We start from the raw sequence: 22,070 nt of genomic DNA, 5'->3' as shown, positions 1-22,070 counted from the left end.
TACTGGAATTATCTTAAGTCTGTGTAGTTTGCCAGCCTCTTGATGTTTATCAGGATTCCTCCCGCCACTTAAGTTATGTTTAAGATTCAATGTCTAAAACTAGAAAACTATTACTTCTAAAACATTCAAACTATAACTTATGCAATACAACCATGCGCACCACACCTCAAATAATCCATGGTCACTAGCAAACAACTACTCATCAATTCAATACAAATACTTTCCTGGATTTATAACTTTGAAATTCAAGAGCTTATATGCTGGTATCTATATTTTCCAGTATTAAAAACAAACAAACATGCCCACTTTCATATCCCTCCTAAAACATGCCCACTTTCACATCCCTCCTAAAACATGCCCACTTTCATATCCCTCCTAAAACATGCCCACTTTCATATCCCTCTAAATTCAAATTCACATTAATCATTTATTTGGAGGCTACAGGTCAAGAGGACAACATTATCAATCCAGACTTCCTGATAGCATTTGAATTGATTCACTTGCAGGTAGATGATAGCTGGAATTATTAAATAATTAAGATGATTGACACATGGAATTGTGATATGGTAGCCATCACAGAGACGTGGTTGAGGGAGGGGCAGGATTGGCAACTCAACATCCCAGGACATAGAATCTTCAGAGGAGGGGGTGAAAGAGGAGGAGGCATTGCATTATTAGTTAAGGAGTCAGTTACTGCAGTAAGTAGAAATAATATCCTGGCGGGGTATCGAATGAAGCTTTGTGGGTAGAGTTTAGGAATAGAAAAGGGACAGCCACATTGCTCGGTGTTTATTATAGACCCCAGATAGTCAGCGGGAAATTGAGGAGCAAATATGTGTACAATTTATGGAGGTGTGTAAAAATAATAACAATAAAGTAATTAAAGTAGGAGATTTCAACTTTCCCACTATCAACTGGGATAGACATAGTGTTAAGAGTTTGATTGGAGTGGATTTCTTGAAATGTGTACAGGAGAATGTTTTAGGCCAATTGAGGGTCGAACAAGGGAAGAAGCTATGCTGGACCGGTGATTGAGGTGGTGGTGGGGGGCATTTTAGTGATAGCGATCACAACATGATATAATTTAAGTTTGGTATGCACAAAGAAATTGACAAGTTTAAAAAGAAGTTTTGGATTGGGGGAAAGTAGAGTTTCATAAAATAAAAAAATAAAGCAGGGCCTGGCCAAGGTAGACTGGGAACAGCTACTAGTGGGGAAATCTACAGAAGAGCAGTGGGAGGGGGCATTCAAAAAGGAAATGGAGAAGGCACAAGTCCGGCATGTTCCCTCTAGGGTGACAGGAAAGAGTAACAAGCCCAGAGAACCATGGATGACCAGGCACATTCAGGGTAATATGAGAAGAAAAAGGTTTTCAGTGGAGGCATTAGTGAAGTACAGAAAGTGTAGGGTGGAGCTTAAAAAAGCAATTAGGAAAGCAAAGAAGTGATATGGGAAAGCTCTGGCTGGTAAAAGTACGGCAAAATCCCAAGATATTCCATAAGTATATCAGTGGGAAGAGGATTACCAGGGAAAGAGTAGAGCCTATTAGAGATCAAGGGAGCAATCTGTGGATGGAGCCAGAGCACATTGGTAGAGTGTTGAACGAAGATTTCACATCCATGAGGACGAAGGGATGGAACTCGGGGAGAAATTGCGAGGTTCTTGAGCAAATTGACATAGGGAAGTACAAAATATTGGAGGTGTTGAGAGGCTTAGAAGTGGACAAATCTCCAGGTCCAGATAAATTGTGTTCCAGGCTGCTGCGGGACGCAGGAGAGGAGATTGCAGCAGCTCTGACCCAAATTTTTAATTCCTCTCTGGCTATGGGGGAGGTCACAGTAAGAGTTTTAACAACACCAGGTTAAAGTCCAACAGGTTTATTTTGTAGCAAATACATGGTATTTGCTACCAAATAAACCTGTTGGACTTTAACCTGGTGTTGTTAAAACTCTTACTGTGTTCACCCCAGTCCAACGCCGGCATGAAGACTGGAGAACTGCAATATGGTTCTGCTATTTAAGAAGGGTTGTAGAGATTAAGGCAGGGAACTACAGCCCAGTGAGTCTCACATCAGTGATAGGGAAGCTACTGGAGAAAAGTCTGAAGGAGAGCATCTATTTCCACTCGGAGAGGCAAGGCTTGATTGGGGATAGTCAGCATGGCTTTGTAAGATGGATGTCATGGCTAACAAATTTGATTGATTTTTTTTTGAGGTGACCAGGTGTGCAGATGAGGATAGTGCAGTTGATTCAGTGTATATGGATTTCTTCAAATCCTTTGACAAGGTCCCAGATGGGAGACTTATAAAGAAAGCAAATGCACCTCGGGTACAGGGTAATTTGAGGACTTGGGTTAAAAATTGGCTCAGTTGTAGGAGACAGAGGATGGTGACAGAAGACTGCTTTAGTGATTGGAAGCCAGTGTCCAGTGGAGCAGCATAGGGAACTGTGCTGGGTTCCCTATTATTCGTCATTTATATAAACGACATAGATCACAATGTAGGGGGTAGGATTAGTAAGAGGTTGGATAGGCTTGGGTTGTTTTCGTTGGAGCAGAGAAGACCAAGGGGTGATCTGATTGAAGTGTACAAGATTATGAGGGGCATGGACAGGGTGGATAAGGAGCAGCTGTTCCCTTTAGTAGAAGGGTCAGTCACAAAGGGACATAGGGTCAAGGTGAGGGGCAGTAGGTTTAGGAGGGACGTGAGGAAAAACTATTTTAACTAGAGAGTGGTGACGGCCTGGAATGCACTGCCTAGGAGGGTGGGAGAGGTGAGTTGCCTCACATCCTTTAAAAAGTATCTGAATGAGCACTTAACACACCATAACATTCAAGGCTATGTGCCACGTGCTGGTAAATGGGAGGTCAGGTGTTTCACACATCTCAATGCAGACTTGATGGTCAAAGGTCCACTTCTACTCTATATGATTCTATGAATACCATCTCAAACCCACCCATGATTTTTGGGTACCTGCTTGTTGCACAATTGTTTTCGAAAGTACTATCACTTTAAAAAGGTGGGGATCATGCAAAGGTTTGGATCAATGCTTTGTGGTTGACTGTAATCCTACGTCTATCAAATGCCTAAAAGGAATTACCAAGGGTTTTTTTTATTTTTGAGAGTGAAAGTTTATCAAAAATTTACAAGACATATCGTAAACTTAAATTCTTATTAAATGTTGAAAAACATTTTTGATGCATTATATTTTGGATTAAGCAAGGCCAGGAGTGAATCAAAGTCAATTCAACTTGTCCAGCAAATGAGCATACTGGAAAAGCAACTATAATAGAATGCTGCACAATTTCAGTGTTAACTATAGAATAATGTAAACCATTTACTTATGACTCTAGTGCCTTTAGCAGTCCTTGGTAGGTATTATCAAATTTTATAGTAGATAACTAAGGAAGAAGGCACCAGTCCCTAATAAGTCACATCTTTGCATATTATTTATAATTCACTTTCTGTATACCACAGAGAATCATGAAATGGTGTTATAAAATTAGAATGCAGGGTGGAGAATATACAAATGAATACTTAAGGTTTAAAACAATAACATCCTCAGTTACCATTTCTCTCAAACATATTGACAAAGATTTAAGAGTTACAAACATACATCTGAACCTAAATTAAGGTAACCGATCTATTCAATGAACTTGGGTTTCCATAACTATGTGAAAAACAGAAAGTGACATCAATGAAAGAACAACCTTTAATGAATCCCATCTGGCCAGCCTGGATCAGATTAATTTTCCCGAAGCTGTAATGCTAGCATTTTAGCCAGAAGCTGGTATCCCTAATTGCAAAGGAAAATGAGCCTGTAACTTGCAATAACAAGTAGATTGTTTCCTGTTGAGTTTAAAGCAGTTAGGGCAATTTGCAGCAAGTTGATGTTTCCAAAAGAATTGTGTTGAAAACCTAGCAGAAAAATGCAAAACTAAAATATCTCTCTCATGGTCTTACATTGGCTTTCCTTTTCAGTTAGAAACATAGAAAAACTACAGCACAAACAGGCCCTTTGGCCCACAAGTTGTGCCGAACACATCCCTACCTTCTTGACCTACCTATAACCCTCCATCCTATTAAGCTCCATGTACTCATCCAGGAGTCTCTTAAAAGACCCTATTGAGTTCGCCTCCACCACCACTGACGGCAGCCGATTCCACTCGCCCACCACCCTCTGTGAAAAACTTACCCCTAACATCTCCCCTGTACCTACCCCCCAGCACCTTAAACCTGTGTCCTCTCGTAGCCGACATTTCCACCCTGGGAAAAAGCCTCTGAGAGTCCACCCGATCTATGCCTCTCAACATCTTATACACCTCTATTAGGTCTCCTCTCATCCTTCGTCTCTCCAAGGAGAAAAGACCGAGCTCCCTCAGCCTATCCTGATAAGGCATGCCACTCAATCCAGGCAACATCCTTGTAAATCTCCTCTGCCCCCTTTCAATCCTTTCCACATCCTTCCTATAGTGAGGCGACCAGAACTGAGCACAGTACTCCAAGTGGGGTCTGACGAGGGTCTTATATATCTGCATCATTATCCCCGGACTCCTAAACTCAATCCTTCGATTGATAAAGGCCAGCACACCATACGCCTTCTCAACCACCTCAGCCTCCAGTTAAAGGTGTATTTTTCCTCTGTTGGTTAATTTTAGTAAAGTAATCAAAATAACCTACTTGCAGTTTTCAATCAATATAATATTTTCACTTTTCAGTAGAAATCATCTTTGAAGGAAGAAGCAGCTAGTTTGACCATATATTGATTGTATCTTTTGAAAAACAGGAAGGAAAAGAGTGGCCTACCAATGATAACCACTTATTTTGCTATCTTGTTTCAAAGTATTTTTAGTAACTATCTACTTTGCAATTTGTAGAATGGGTCATTTTCTAAACAAAGAGTACAATGACAAAAGTTGAAATTTTATCTCAACATGCCAACACTATAAAACCAGTTCTTCGTATTTTCAGGTTTTCACATGGTCCAGGAAACCCACATATGTACAAATGTGTTGAACCATTGAACTGAGTTAATGGCCAGTCCATGCTATGCCCACTCCACACACTAGCCTCTACATATCTGTTTAACTGCACCATATTGACATCATTCATTGTCTCTCCCTCAAAGTCTGCGAAATACAACTGAGGCAATTAGCCAAGCCTTGTCACAAGAATGCAACATTCCTACTGAGGTCAGCAACAACTGTCAACAAATTTAACATGATTGAAGAGAGGGCCATTTTATCTGCTTGCCATGAAGAATGCACATTGTTTGAATGTATGCCAGTATTAAGCTATTTTGAGTGTCACTATCACATTATTTGCCATGCAGTAAGACTTGCAATGGATACGGTTAATATTCATTACACTCATTTCTGCTGCGCAGAGCCATTAGAAGTATTTTCAATCTAGAAGGCTAGTGATGCCAAGGGAATGAGTGGACTTTCATCTCAGGGACCAGAGTTGAAATGTAGCTAAGAATGGCATTTCTGTGTCCTGGCTAGAACATCTCTACTTCTTGGTGGTCTCAATCCAGTTCCAATGGCCATGGAGCCATAACCAAACAATTACGAAAAATCAGATATCATATGGGGCTACAAAATGGTGCACTGAACACTGACCCACAATGTTGTGTATAATTGAGGGGGTTTTGTTTTCCATCTAAATGCTAAACCAAAAACTTCTTGGTGCTGCCATCAGGTAGCCAAAACAGAAAAGATTTCATTCACATCCTTTCCTCGAGCACAAAATGAACATATTCGAACTCCTAATCTAAAAGGTGTCTTGAATGTCCATTTCAAGATTCAAACAGTGCCTCAAGATCTCAAATGTCCTGATTTATGGTCGCTTAGCTGATCTCAGCTAAGGCACGCTTCTTCACCCTATCTGTAACTGCAACACTATATTCTGCACCCTCTCCTTTCCTTCTCCCTGATTACTCGATGAACGGTATGCTTTGTCTGTATATCGTGCAAGAAATAATACTGTATCCCAATACATGTGACAATAATAAATCAAATCAAACTAAAATTGAGCCAAGCATCATGTACAGGATGAAGACAGAGAAAAGTGAATACTGTGCACACTATTATAATATTGTTGGAGACAATGGGCGGGATTTTACAGTTGCAAAACGCCACCTGAAGTCAATGGATCTTTCCATGGTCCGCCCCTCGCCCACTCCAATTCCTGTGGCGGGTGGGGCAGTAAAATTTCAGGTAATGTGCCATGCTGGTACACAATATTTCTATCATCATAACAATACTCCAGGTACAAAGGTGCACACCCAGTCACATCTTTAATATGAGCAAATTTCTCCAATATTAAAATAATTTGACAAAATAATTCAGAGACAAACTAGTTTTCAATTTTGTTTTAGATGATCTTTATAAACAAAGCAATTTCTCATTTAACTAACATCAATTTTAACTTTTCAAAGTCATCAAATGCAAACTTGATTTGATTACTCCAATGTTCGTTTTAAATGAAATCTCCCAAGTTAATTTCAATTCCTCACCGTGACATTTTACAGTAACCTTTTTGGATCCTTAACTCTGATATTCAGAAAAATATTGATGGTAGATTAGCTTGATTTATAAAAATGTTTTGCAGAAAACACCCACATACGCAACCACACCCACACCCCAAAGGAGATAGGAAACTATTTTGTACTTTACAGACATAGGTGGAACACAGTTCTACTTTGTTTTATTGCATGAACTAGTAATAATATCCTCTGAAATTATCAGAGCTAGACAATGAAGAATAATTATGCATGCATCAAATAAAATCTCTTTGATATATGTGCACTAATGAGCAATGGTTTTCAACACATTGCAGCACTGAACTCTTTACTAGGGCAGCACGGTGGCACAGTGGTTAGCACTGCTGCCTACAGCACCAGGGATCCATGTTCGATTCCTGGTTTGGGTCACTGTCTGTGTGGAGTTTGCACATTCTCCCTGTGTCTGCATGGGTTTCCTCCAGGTACTCCAGTTTCCTCCCACAGTCCAAAGATGTGTGGGTTGGATGGATTGGCCATGCTAAATTGACCCTTAGTGTCAGGGGACTAGCTAGGGTAAATGCATAGGGTTATGGGGATAGGACCTGGATGGGGATAGTGGTCAGTGCAGACTCGGTGGGCCGAATGGCCTCCTTCCGCACTATAGGATTCTATGATTCTAACTGACAGCCAAGGGTTAGAATCTCATCTCAGACGTTAAGCTGCTCACTGGAGAAAGACAAAAGTATTTTTTTATTTAATTAGCGGGATATGGACATCACTCATTAAGCCAACATTTATTGCCCTTTTTATTTTAAATTTATTCATGGGATGTGGCTGTCGCTAGCTAGGTCAAAATTTATTTCCCCATCCCTAAATACCCTCGAGAAGATAATGATGATCCACCTTCTTGAACCGCTGCAGTCCATGTGGTGCAGGTATGTCCGTCCTGCTGTTTGGAAGCATGTTCTAGGATTCTAACCCAACAACACTGAACAAATGATGATATATTTCCAAGTCAGTTTGATGTGTGACTTTAAGGGGAACTTGCAGGTGATAGTGTTCCGATGCATTTGCTACCCTTCTAGGTGGTAGAGCTCGTGGGTTTGGAAGTTGTTGAAGGAGTCTTGGTGAGTTGTTACAGTGCATCTTGTAGATGGTACACGCTGTTTCACTGTGCATCGGTGGAGGAGGGAATGAATGTTGAAGGTAGTGGATGCAGTGCCAATCACGAGGGGCTGCTGGTCCTGGATAGTGTCAAGCTTCGTGTTGTTGTTGGAGCTGCATTCAACCAGGCAAGTGGAGAATATTCCACCACACACCTGACTTGTGCCTTGTAGATGGTGGACAGGCTTTGGGGAACCAGGACTCGAGTTATTCTCTGCAGAATTCCTAACCTCTGACTTGCTCTTGTAGACACAATGTACGGTTGGTCCAGTTTAGATTCTGGTCAATGGATGTTCCTCATCCTTGAGAAGGTCATGAGCCACATTTTGAACTGCTGCTGTCCATGTGGTGTAGGTTCACCCAAAGTGCTGCAGGGGCAGGAGTGCCAGGATTTTAATCCAGCAACAGTGAAGGAACAGTGAAATAGTTCTAAGTCAGGATGATGCCTGGCTTGGAGAGGCATGCTGTAAACCTCTATGATTTGCAGGTGGTGGTGTTCCCATCCATCTGCTGCCCTTGTCCTTGGAGGTGATAAAAGTCATGGGTTTGGAAGGTGCTGTCATGGAACCTTGTGAATTGCTGCAGTGTACATGATAGATGACATACTCTACCACCACTGTGGACAGAATGAACATTTAAGGTAGAAGACTGGTGCTGATTTCATTTCTACACTGTTCTAGCATACCAAAGATCAGGGTTGTACATCAATTAGAATTACGTACATTTCATGGAGTAGTCTAGAAAAACATAATACTTCAAACAGTCATACTGCAGCATGATTTGATTTATTACTGTCACATGTATTGGGATATAGTGAAAAGTATTATTTCTTGCACGTTATACAGACAAAACACATTGACAGAGAAGGAAAGGAGAGGGTGAAGAATGTAGTGTTACAGTCATAGCTAGGGTGTAGAGAAAGATCAACTTAATATAAGGAAGGTCCATTCAAAAGTCTGATGGCAGCAGGGAAGAAGCTGTTCTTGAGTTGGTTGGTATGTGACTTTTGTATCTTTTTCCTGAAAAAGGAAGGTGCAAGACAGTATGTCCGGGGTGCGTGGGATCCTTGATCGTGCTGGCAGGTTTTCCAAGACAGTGGGAAGTGTAGACAGAGTCAGTGGATGGGATGTGCTTTATTCACAATCTTTTGTAGTTTCTTGCGGTCTTGGTCAGAGCAGGCGCCATACCAAGTTGTGATACATCCAGAAAGGATGCAGTCCATGGTGCATCTGTAAAAGTTGGAGAGAGTCGTAGCAGACATGACAAAGCCTCCTGAGAAAGTAGAAGCGTTGGTGGGCTTTCTTAACTATAGTGTCGGCATAGAGGGACCAGAACAGGTTATTGGTGATCTGGACTCAAACTTGAAACTCTCAACCATTTCCACTTCATCCCCATTGATGTAGACAGGGGCATGTCCTCCACTACACTTCCTGAAGTTGATAACTATCTTCTCCGTTTTACTGACATTGAGGGAGAGATTATGAATGCTAGGCCACAAAAAAGGTGATCCAGGCAAAAAACATAACTGTTCACTCCTTTCACACATCCCTTTACCAATGGTAAAATCACCAGATAAACAGGAAGCTTAAATCCCTTTTTCCCCACTTATTGCCTCTGAACAGTGTCATTCCAGAGGGAAAACTCAAAAAGCTATATTCCTATTACAAATAAAATTGTTAACTGGTTTAGAGACTGAGAGTTAACACTTAAATATGTGTAAAAGAAACTATAGAGATTTAAGAAACAGTTATGTGGAAATAAGTTGATATTGCCTTAGTTTATCAATTGTTTAACAGCTCATCAAGTGAAATAAATCAGTCGGTTCAAATTCCCAGAACTTTCACTGCAGACCACACCTGGAGTATTATGTACTGTATTTGCCAGTGAAAACAAGCAGACTATCAGGTCCAAGAGGCGTGAGAAGAGAGCAATGAGGCCAGAATTAAGTGTCAGGAGGATAAGTTATGAAAAGAAAGAACCATAAGTAATAACTTGATAGGCCCAGCCTTTATTAAAAAGGATGTTTCTGAGGAAACTTCAGTAAATTAAGTTCACAAATTTAATTGAGTTTTTTGAAGTGGTAATCAAGAAGGTAGATGAGGGCAGTGCAGTTGATGTTGTCTACATGGACTTTACCAAGGCCTTTGACGAGGTACCACATGGTAGGTTGTTGTATAAAGTTAAATCTCACGCGATCCAGGGGGAGGTATCTAAATGGATACAAAATTGGCTTCTTGACAGAAGCCAGAGGGTGGTTGTAGAGAGTTGTTTTTCAAACTGGAGGCTTGTGACCAGCGGTGTGCCTCAGGGATCAGTGCTGGGCCCACTGTTATTTGTCATTTATATTAATGATTTGGATGATAATATAGGGGGCATGGTTAGTAAGTTTGCAGATGACACCAAAATTGGTGGTATAGTGGACAGTGAAGAAAGTTATCTCCAATTGCAACGGGACCTTGATCAATTGGGCCAGTGGGCTGACGAATGGCAGATGGAGTTTAATTTAGACAAATGCGAGGTGATGCATTTTGGTAGATTGAACCAGGGCAGGACTTACTCAGTTAATGGTAGGGCGTTGGGGAGAGTTACTGAACAAAGAGATCTAAGGGTACATGTTCATAGCTCCTTGAAAGTGGAGTCACAGGTGGACAGAGTGGTGAAGAAGGCATTCAGCATGCTTGGTTTCATTGGCCAGAACATTGAATACAGGAGTTGGGACGTCTTGTTGAAGTTGTACAAGACATTGGTACGGCCACAATTGGAATACTGCGTGCAATTCTGGTCACCCTATTATAGAAAGGAAATTATTAAACTAGAAAGAGTGCAGAAAAGATTTACTAGGATGCTACCGGGTCTTGATGGATTGAGTTATAAGGAGAGGCTGAATAGACTGGGACTTTTTTCTCTGGGGTGTAGGAGGCTGAGAGGTGATCTTATAGAGGTCTATAAAATAATGAAGGGAATAGACAAGGTAGATAGTCAACACCTTTTCCCAAGGATAGGGGAGTCTAAAACTAGAGGGCATAGGTTTAAGGTGAGAGGGGAGAGATACAAAAGTGTCCAGAGGAGCAATTGTTTCACACAGAGGGAAGTGAGTGTCTGGAACAAGCTGCCAGAGGTAGTAGTAGAGGCGGGTACAATTTTATCTTTTAAAAAGCATTTAGATAGTTACATGGGTAAGATGGGTATAGAGGGATATGGGCCAAATGCGGGCAATTGGGATTAGCTTAGGGGTTTTAAAAAATAAGGGCGGCATGGTAAAGTTGGGCCAAAGGGCCTGTTTCCATGCTGTAAACCTCTGACTCTAAGAATGGAGGGAAGCATTCCCACAGGCTCAAATTATACCCAGGAAAAAAGAAGATGGTAATGGTTGCTGGCGCTCGTTCATCTCAGTCCCAAGACTTTGTTCTAAGAGTTCCTCAAGGCAGTGTCCTGGGCCCAACAATCTTCAGCTGCTTCATCACTGACCACCCTTACATCAAAAGTGGACATGTTCACTTTGATTGTATTGTTCATTTGCCAACTTTTTGAATACTAAATTTCCCGTTTAAGGGGCTGCCCCTTTTAATTTGTCCCTCAGTTTATTTAATTTAGTTGAATTGTTTAACTCAAAAGAGTTGGATACTCAGTTTGTCTTTGACTGCAGGCAAGATCTAAACAACATTCAAGTTTGGGATAGTGTGTGGCACAAATGTTACTTGCCACCTCAGTGCCAAGCTTGATCGTCTCCAATGTGTGTGTGTTCTATCACCTGAACATTCAACTTTTTGGAGGTCACCATTAACGAGAAACTTAACTGGATCAGCCATATAAATATTGCAGGTATTTGAAAGAACCCATTGCTAGAAATACCAGAAATACCATGCCCCCTATATTATCATCTAAATCATTAATATAAATGACAAAAAGTATGCTCCGGCACACAAAAAATCAAATACATACCATCGCACTAAGTTTAAATATTGTTTAAATGCCTGAGCTTGCAACCTCAACACTGATTCAATCCAGCTGGTCTTTGTTGCCAGTTAAAGCGGGAGCTCAATACAAAAAAGGTTGGCTTATTGAAAATTCCTGACACAATCGTTTAAAAAGCTTGCAATTCCAAAATTCTAGATTTATCAATATTGCAGACATTTTGTTTATCAGTGTAATTGTGAATGTTTTATGCAATTAAGTAAAATTCTTAACAACTGCAAATAAAAGTCTTATATGCAATACAAGTTATGTAGCACTATCAGCACTGACAAAGTAGATACGAAAAAAGATACAAACGGTTGAATTAAAATGACTTCTCAAAGTGCCAAGTGTCATTATGCATGTTTGCAATATCTTGAATGCTTTCCACATAACCTGGATCACTGATCCACAGTGACTGAATAAATTTGTTTTTATTACTGACAATTCTAGAAGTTTTATACTGATACTGGAGATTTTCATCCAATTATCCATACAAAATCAATAACCTTAAATGTGATACATTTGCCATGCAGCATAAACAGCAGTTTATGCAGAAATCAATATCACAGACATGAACTGTTGCATTCAGCCATAACTGAATGCAATGCAGGTTGTGGTAATTCTCCAAGTTGCTGCAGCAGAGAAATTGAATAGATTATATCCCTCTCTACACAACGCTCAAGAACTTTGATTAAAATTGGCCATGAGAATTGATTCAAAGCCTTTCTTTGCCTACATTACGGCCTGTTTAATTTCAAACGACAATAGCCCCAAAAAACTCTCTGTGCAATGGAATTGTTAAGAGTTACAAACTATATTCTGGAGTGTCAATTTTGTAACTTGAGTACATGCAACAATTTTCACTAAAGCACAGACTACATACCAATTTAATCTCTTTTCTGGAAAATAAATTGTGGCCAGGTTGAAAAGTCTAACTACTTACACTCAAAGTTTATTTTGAATTTACTTTACATCTATTTATTTGTAAGAAATGTAATTTTTATTTTAATTGGTTTCAATGTAACAATCAAAACCATGCCACATTAATGACATCCTGCTGTAATTGTAATTGTCACCAGTAATTGTCAGACGTGCCCTTTTACGTATGGTTTCAACAACCTATGAGTATTACATTCAAATGGCGAATACTGCCAGTTAAACCACCAAAACCTGCCTCTTCCCACAGCTGGCTTCTAATTAAAAAAGCATTAACTACTTACAGCAACAGAAACAAACAAGGCATTCTAGCATTTTGCATCTTTATAAATCCATGATATTTTCATCATAATGAAAAATACTTTTGGGCTCCAACTCACTATATTAAGCTACAAAACAATTGATTCCTGATACTACTGGAAACTTTTAGTACACATTCCCAGTAATATGGTCCTTTCTTTCCTCTCATGTTGAAGGTCAAATGACGTAATCAAAGCCACACAAATCCACAATTAAGTTAGGCAAGGCCAAGTTTCTTGTCATTTCCCCACCCACTCCGGAGTGAATGGCTCAATGTTTTAGCTAACAATTGTTAAGTAATATAACTACGTAACAATAAGGGTACTCATAACAGTCAAATGATCAGAGAATGGACTGTCACTGAATGTCATAATTTCTTCGAGGAATCGGTTTAATAGAAGGAAAAAATGACATTAGGGCAACATGAACTAACAAAGAGCAACACCCGCACATCATGCTCAGGAAGTCACAAACATGCAGACCTCTATTTTTTCATTGAAATTAATGGATGGAAGACCAGGAGCTGCAGACCTGTAATTTCCGAATCGACATTGTGCATGAGCAGAGAACAGACAACGTTAAGTGTGAATATTTTAAAAATGGGATGGGGGAACAAATCTGACCCCTGCAATTGCAGGCCAACCAAGCTAACATCAATAATAATAAATTAATACAAACTACTCTAAAAAAGCAGGCTGGATCAATAAAGCAACAGCTTAATAAAAAACAGCTAGTATGGATTTTGACAGAGAAGATTAAGTTTAACATACTCCCACTTCTTTTCAGGATTTTATGTGAATTGAGGAATTCACAATGAAATAAGTTATTGGAATTTTAGACAGTTCAACAGACGAAAAGAATTGAAATGGAACAAAATAGATGCCACCAGGGTTAGATTGGGAGGACAGGAGATCTGCAGGTGGGAGTGTGATGGGGTGAACATTTGATGAGTTGGATTAAGAAAGGAAAGGAACTGTACTCCAGCCAAGTATATAACTGCCAGGGTTGTGTGTCAATGACAGTCTTTGGACCACTCATTGTTCATTTTTTACATGAATGGCCTGCATACAGAAACCAATTGCAAGCTTGGTAATTTGCATTAGGTACTCAAATAGTGACAGCAAGGTACGACAAGAAGTAAATGATACAGAAACCAAACCTAGAATTTAATATTTAAATCAGCAGCACAAATTCAAACTAAAGAAAAGTAAACTTACTAAGAAAGAATCCTATGCCGAAAAGTTGATACATCTTTTAATAATATCCCATGCAATGTGGAAATGGTATAAATTTGCAGGGCTGGCTGTCCAACACAGCTCATGTTCTGGACCAGTCTGCGAGCTTATTATTTTTATTTTGAAAGCTCCAGGCTGGTTGATAAATATTTTCATGCTTCTGCACGTCAGCTTCAGCTTTCTAGGACTATAGGATAGATGGACCCAAGGAAATCATGAATCAGCTCTTAAGGATCCTCAGGGCCCTAAATGCCACAATGAACAACATCAATGGGGGAACCGCAGTGAAAACATCTGAAGAGATGACTATGAAGATTGCAAAGGGACAGAGTGAATAATGGTAGAGATCACAGAGGAGATGATGAGGTGAAAGATTGGAGCTCATACATCAAAGCAGCAGCAATGAAGTGGATAGACAAAACTGAGTCATAGAAACATCCAGGTCCAAAGTAGACCAGGCCTAAAAGTAGAAAAGCTGGATCTGGGTTGACGGTGAAAGCACCTAATTTTTATGAAAGCATTTGATTTTTTGATGTAAATGTATGTTAATAACAAACAATATAAAAAACACTGAAATTTTATGATAATTGGAAGATTTTTTAAAAATTTGACAGTTACATGGAAAATGTAGGGACAGTTTTCATATGGAGTTTGGTCACTGGCTATGACACATGAATCTAGCTCTCTTTTCCAAATACTCACACATCTTTGAGTAAAAATTACTGAAATAAGTTTTGATAGGTTAAATCTATGGGTAATTATATCAAATTTCCTCTGTAAGAATAAAATTTAAACCTCTCGAGATATGTTCAACAAACTAATTTATTAGTAAGTCAGAGACGGTCAGGAGACAGATAATTTTCACTGGTTGCTGTTCTAGAAATAGAATGATAGTTCTTTTTTATATAAAAGAATACCAATTCCTTTTCTCCACCCATTCAGTTTTTCCTCTCTCCCGCCACCCCCCATCTCCAGCAAGGAATACAGGGAGGAAATGTGTCATAATCAACATCAAGGCTCTTTAGAAGATACTGGACATTCTTAAAATAATTACCATTCCCACATACAGCTCAAAGGGTGATTATGAAAGATTTAGACCACAATGATGCAGCAACAACTGTTTGTACAAAAACCTCACAGGCAGAGGCACCAGCTGCAAATGGGCTCCTGTCAAAACGACAAAGAGGTTTTAACATGAACACAATTTTTTGTTACCTATTTAAGTTTAATAATTACTGAGGTTAGATGAGTATATTTGTGCAATTTTTTAAACATGTATTCTTAATTCAATCTCAGGTTGCCATTCATTGCCTATCCCTAGTTTCCCCAAGCTTGATGGTTTGGCATTACTGAGTGCTTGCTTGCACAGTCACTTCACTGGGACTTAAAGAGACAAGTATATTGCCTACACATGACTCCAGTCCCATAACATGACCAAACAGGTTACCTTCCCAAATTTGTATGGTTTTTAACAATAATTCAATGGCCTCTTGATTGCTTTTTAAAAAAAACTGACAAGGAATAAGAATTCTCAAACCACTATGGTGGAATGCAAACTCATTCTCTGGGTGATTAGTTCAAACCTCTAGATTAATGAATCACAAAATTGTTAAAGTGCAGAAGGCGGCAATTTGGCCCATCGTGTCTGCACCAGCTCTCTGAAAGAGCATTGTGCCATTCTCCTGCCTTTTTCTCCTTAACCCTGCACATTGATTCCATTCAAATAATTATGTAATACCCTTTTGAATGCCTCAACTAAACCTGCCTCCTTCCAGGTAGTGCATTCCAGACCCAAACCACTCACTGTGTATAAAGGTTTTTTCTCACATTGCAAGTTCTTCTTTTGCAAATCACTTTAAATTTGTGCCCTCTCATTCTTGATCTTTTAACAAGCGGGAACAGTTTCTCCCTATCTAGTCTGTCCAGCTCCTTCATAATTTTGAACAGCTCTATCGAATACTTTATGAATTTAAACCCTACCTTTAACAAGGCTCATCCAGATTATATGAAAAGCAATTACGAAAACCAAATCGCTCAACAAAAAGACAGATTATGGCCGCTTGATTATTAATACACAAATTGTTTCAAAAGTGTTTCATTCTCAAAATTTAATAATCTTATGATATTCATATATGTCGTCAGAAGGAACTCCTTTCAAAGGACTATTAGATAATTTTATTGTAATCACTTGCATCCAATAATCGCTGTTCTGTACCCTGCTGTAAATCAGCATGCAACAATATTTTGCATTAGTGAACACAGCAATCAACACCATTATTGCACTTCCCTATAATAATGACAATATTTATAAGAAATTTATTGGCTATGAATCACTGAGACACTCCGGTTTTGCACTGTATAAATGCAAGTTTAATGTTTCATTGAAACTAACAAAACAAGTATGTGTATGGAGCAGAACCGCACTATTGGCCTAAATTGAATTAATGTCTGTAATTATAAAATGCTAACAGTTCTATGGAAGTTTGTAATTTCAGCACTTTTCTGTCAGTAGTGAGGAGCTTGACATCGATGAGCATTTCCTTCTCCCTCTTGTGAAAGTGTGTTCACTTCCTCATTGGGATACAGTTCTACAAGCAGCATTCATCCTTCCATACCTTGCTCAAGTAATGTATATTTACAGTGTGAACAGGGAGTACTTTCAGACTATCCAATCATCACAGAAGACATCACCATCAAATTAAATGCTGCTTTAACTAGCAATAGCAGGTACATTATTGAGGAGAGAGCCCACAGTGTTGTGATGAAAAGTAGAAATCCTAACACATTTCTTGTCCCAAACACAGGGGACTCCAACCAACTCGAGAACCCCTACTGTTGCTCCAGTGGAGATTAGCTAACATGATTGCGACTGGGGCAAATCCTGGAAACTTCCTAATCTTTGGGGCTTAGAAACAGACTTTATCCATCCTGGAGCCATCAAACTTTAACAAAACAGTTTTAATAGAATTGCAGATGGATCATCTCCACCATGTCTAGTTATTAATTAAGTACTTATGAAAATTCAGTAATATCAAGTACACACCAAATGGGAGATCTATGAAGGCATTGCTTAATCTCAGGACCAAATGATAGATACTCAGATATTGCTTTGATTTAACCAGTGTTAAACCATAAGACATAGAACCATAGAAAGGTTATGGCGCAGAAAGAAGCAACTCAGCCCATTGTGTCTGTGCTGGCCAGAAAATAGAAAAAAAATAGCCATTCCTTTTAATCCCACTTTTCAGCACCTGGTCCATAGCCTTGCAGTTTGCTATAGTCTTATAGCACTTCAGGTGCAGTTTGAGGTATCTTTTTGTCTCAGCCTCAGCCACGAATTCAGGCAGTGAATTCCAGATGCCCACTACCTTTTGGGTGAAAAGTATTTTCCTCATATCCCCTTTAATCCTTCTACCAGTTTAAATCTACATCCCTTGGGAATTGACCACTCAGCTATGGAAAACAGGTCTTTCCTGTCTATCCTATCTAGAGCTCTCATAATTTTGTACACTTCAATAGGTCACCTTTCAGCCTCCTCCATTCTGAGGAAAACAACACAAGCCTATCCAATCTTTCCTCAGCTGCAATCTTCAAGCCCTGACAACATTCTTGTAAATCCCCTCTGCATTCTCTCCAGAACAATTATGTCCTTGCTGTAATGTGGCGACCAGGACTGTACACAAAATTCCAGCTGTGGTCTAACCAGTCTGCCAGGTGCAAACCTGTCAAATGTCTTACTAAAATCCATGTAGGCAACATCCACTTCAGTATCCCCATCAATTCTTCTTGCTACTTCCTCAAAAAATGTAATAAGATGCAATCTTCCCCAGTGCTGACTATCCCTAATCAATCTGTGCCTGAGAGTTCATAATGTCTCTCAGAATTGATTCCAATAATTTTCCCACCACCAATGTCAGGCTGACCAGCCTATAATTTTCTGGCCTATCCCTCGCACCTTTTTTAAATAATGGTATGTTCACAAACCAATCCTCTGGTACCTTGCCTGTATCTAGTGAGGATTGGAAAATGATCCACATCGTATCCACTATTCCCTCCCTGGCCTCCTTTAATAGTGCGGAATACAATCCATCCAGCCCTGGCGATTTATCCAATTTCAAGGATGTCAGCCCCTCCAGTATTTCCCCCTCTCATCATGTTTATTGACTCTGATATTTTACATCCCTCTTTAACTCAAATATCTGTATCATCCCTCTCCTTAGTGAAGACTGTATTAAAATAGTCAGAGAACCACATCTTCAGCTTCAATGCACAAATTACCACATACATCTCTGATAGGCCTTCCCCTTTCTTTAGTTATTCTTGTGCTCTTAATGTACTAGTAAAACATCTGAGTTTTCTTTGATTTTACTTGCTACTATTTTTGTATCCTCCCTATGCTCACCTAACTTCCATTGTTACTTCACCCCTGTATTTTCTATACTCCTCTACGCTTTCTATTGAATAATGCTTTTTGTGGCTGTCATAAGCTTTATTTTTCTGCTTTATCTTACCCTATACGCTTCTGGATAACTAGGGGACTCCAGGTTTGGTAGTACCACCCTTTTTCTTTGTGGGGACATATCTATAACGTGTCCATAGAATCTCACTTATGAATGCCTCCTGCTGATTTTATTTCTAGTAGCTGTGTCCAGTCCACCAGTTCACTCCTTAGCTTGTAAAATTTGTCTTCCCCCAGTTAAGAACTTTTACTCCTGTTCTATTTGTGTCCTTTTCCATAATTATGTTAAATCTAACTGTATTATGGTCACTACTTCCACTGCTACTTCATCCACTTGCCCAGCTTCATTCCTCAAGACTGAATTTAGAATTGCACCCTTTCTCATTGAGTTTGTTACATGCTGGCTAAAAAGGTTCTCTTGAATGCAATTCAAGAATTTTGTGTCCTCTGTGCCCTTTGCACTTTTTGTATCCCAATTAATAGTCGGTTAGTGAAAGTTTCCAGTTATTACTGCCCCATTGCTTTTGCTCTCAGAAATTTGCCTACATATTTGCTCTTCTAGCTTCCCCTATTTGGGGCCCTATAGTATACTCTGAGCAGTGTGGCTGCCCTTTTATTATTTCTGAGTTCAGCCCATATGGCCTCATTTGATGCTTCATTTCGTATGTCTCATCTCCTCACAGCTGTAATTGATTTGTTAGCTGATAATGCTACACCTTACCTTTTTAACCCCTCTCCTGCCTGAAAACTTTCTATCCAGGGATGTTGAACTGCCATTTTTGGCCCTCTTGATGATTGTGTATATCTGACCATCTAAAACACCCCAAGAAAATAGAGTCTTATGGATCACCCCTAATTATTTTATTTTATGCAAACACAAATGTGGCATTCCACAATAAAATCTACTATAATTAAATCAACGAATATCAAAATTACTATAACTAAATCAAGGGATAAATTCTGCAAACATCACCAACCTTGTTTTGAGAACTTACACTATTACTCTGCTCTCAGCAATCTGTCTCTCATCTCCTCCCACCCTGGAACACTCCAAGATATCTGCATTCCTCCAATTCTGGCTTCTTGAGCACCATCGATTTTAATTGCTCCACCAGTGGTGGCCCCCCTTCATTTGTCTCGGACCTAAAACTCTGGAATTCCCTCTCTAACTTTCCTCCATTAAGGCCTCCTTAAAATCTGCCTCTTGGACCTAACCTGTGGTCATCTCCTTTTATGACTCGGTATCAGATTATGTTTTATAATGCTCAAATGAAGCCCCTTGGGAACTTTATTATATTTATATAGCACCTTGCATATAACTTGTCTCATAACTTGCATGCAAGAAACAATACTGTTCACTGTATGCTAATACATGTGACAATAATAAATCAAAATCAAATCATTGAACAAACCTTTGATCATCTGCCTTAATATTTCACGTGGCTGGCTTTGATTTTGCTTGATAATACTCTTTTGAAGCAGTTTGGGACATCTGGCAACATTAAAGATGCTAGGCAAATACAAGTTCTTGTTACAGTAATCTAATGAAGTACCACATTGCAGCATTTTTTTTCACCGTTGCTCAAGATCGTAAAAATGCAATTCGTACACTAATCAGTTTATCATAGACATCTTTGATTTAGTTTGTCACATGTATTTGTATACAGTGAAAAGTATTGTTTCTTGCACGCTATACAGACAAAGCATACCATACTTAGGGAAGGAAAGGAGAGAGTGCAGAATGTAGTGTTACAGTCATAGCCAGGGTGTTGGCCAGGGAGAAAGATCAACTGAATGTGAGGTAGGTCCATTCAAAAGTCTGATGGCAGCAGGGAAGAATCTGTTTTTGAGTCAGCTGGTACGTGATCTCAAACATCTGAAAAGACTGAGCTCTTATGAACAGCATCCAGTTTGTCAGTGCATGGAAAATATTACTTCTTAACTTCTTAATGTAAAAGAGGCGGTTCAGTGCTGTCACAAAAACACCCACTTAATTTGAAGTACTTCGCTGTGAAGATTACAATGGTCCGTGAAGAAATGTCACATTATGGGGCACAAGGTTATTCACTAACTATAGATTCACTCAAAACAACCAACTAAACAGCGTGCATGTATAATTTTCGAAGGGTGGCAACGATGTTTTCCGGTATCTGTCGATGAAACTACCCTGTCAACGAACCTCAAATCAACCTACTCTTTCTCGTATGGCAGAAAGGGAAGCGTTGTATCAGCTCAAATTCTAGATACTTTACGAAACAAATACACACTTCACTTGAAAGTTATGTTTCCTTTTTTTTCTAAATCAGTTCATAACTGAAAAGTGTTACTAATTGGCAGCAGGCACTCAAATCTGTACCCACAGGGCATACTCAACTGACGGCAAGTGGGGAACAAAGCCTTTCAGAAGTCTCACAGGGTTTGGTCTACAGTTAAACATGAAACTATTAAAGATGCATGAGACGTCGCCAGGGAGTGGGGGGGGGGAAACTGGATATCGCAACAGCCATCTTCGGTTAGGTGGCAGACACATATTGAAACTATTTTAAAGTATGTCTTGATGTTATTCAAAACTACACGCCCAACTATGGAGTTCGGAAACTTGCATAAGCAATGGGTCACGATTGTTATATTTGATAATGATGTGGACTTATTTAAGGGAAAAAAGTCCTACTGCAACTTAATCAACTGACACCATGAGCGCACCGAATGAATCATTCATCTGTACTGGGCTCTGTGAATTCAACATTTTTCTCTCTATCTTTGTCTGGGGGAAAAGGGATCGTGTTGTTTGATCTTGTGGCTTTTTATATACATGTGGAACATCTGCGGTACAGTACACACTTCACCCTTGAGGGGCTTTCGAGGCACATACATGTACTTACCCTCACTAGATTACTGACAGCTGCCTGCACGGCAGCAACGGGGCCGGTGAGGTCAGGTATTGCTTTCCCATCTACTTCGCCCTCTTCGTGCATGATCACCAGATGAGAGATTTGTTGAGCCACCGGCTCAAGAATACTTTCTATCGTCTTGGTGTGAAACACAGGCATGGCTGCAGCTCGGGATTCCCAAAATCAAATCAAAGGTTAAACGCGGAGCAAGAGAAAGGGATCCCCTCTGGTCGAAAAAGAGGAAAAGAAACGTTTCCAAAAGCCTCTCCACTTCCCGTCACGCCCGCAGATCACCAATTCTCTCCTGGAAAGACTGAGGCCAGGCTCCCACATCAAGGTCTAGCCCCTCCCCCCGCAGCCCACACTGCCCGGCCCGGCCCCGCCCTCCGCTAGTCAATATTGGAACACTGGGGCCCAGCTCTCCGCTCTCCGATTGGTCATCACAGCCATCAATCAAAGTAATTATCCTAATCCCGCCCTCGCCCCGCCTGCATTGCCCGGCCCCGCCCTCCGCGAGTCAACATTGCGTCACCGCTGGAGCTCGGCGGGCCCAGCTCTCCGCTCTCCGATTGGTCATCACAGCCATCAATCAAAGTGATTGCTCCTAACTCCCGCCCCCTCCCAC

At 40.0% G+C, this 22,070-nt stretch overlaps 1 protein-coding gene across 2 annotated transcripts in view; it reads right to left on the bottom strand.

Moving 5' to 3' along the window:
- The window catches only part of LOC144480263 (vinculin), a 114,588-nt gene extending 92,773 nt beyond the window's left edge, over window positions 1-21,815 (bottom strand). Inside the window, exon 1 of one of the 2 annotated variants that reach the window (XM_078199579.1) lies at window positions 21,437-21,815. In XM_078199579.1, the coding sequence (XP_078055705.1) occupies window positions 21,437-21,604 (168 nt within the window). In that variant the 5' untranslated portion in view covers window positions 21,605-21,815. The remainder of the gene's footprint in view (window positions 1-21,436) is intronic. The other variant, XM_078199580.1, reaches the window with a different exon arrangement.
- Between the last annotated feature and the right edge of the window lie 255 nt (window positions 21,816-22,070).

This window comes from Mustelus asterias, chromosome 28 (genome assembly GCF_964213995.1).
Source record: "Mustelus asterias chromosome 28, sMusAst1.hap1.1, whole genome shotgun sequence".
Lineage (NCBI taxonomy): Eukaryota > Metazoa > Chordata > Chondrichthyes > Carcharhiniformes > Triakidae > Mustelus > Mustelus asterias.
The sequence above is the reverse complement of the archived record's forward strand: the minus strand, read 5'-3'. Positions and strand labels throughout refer to the sequence as shown.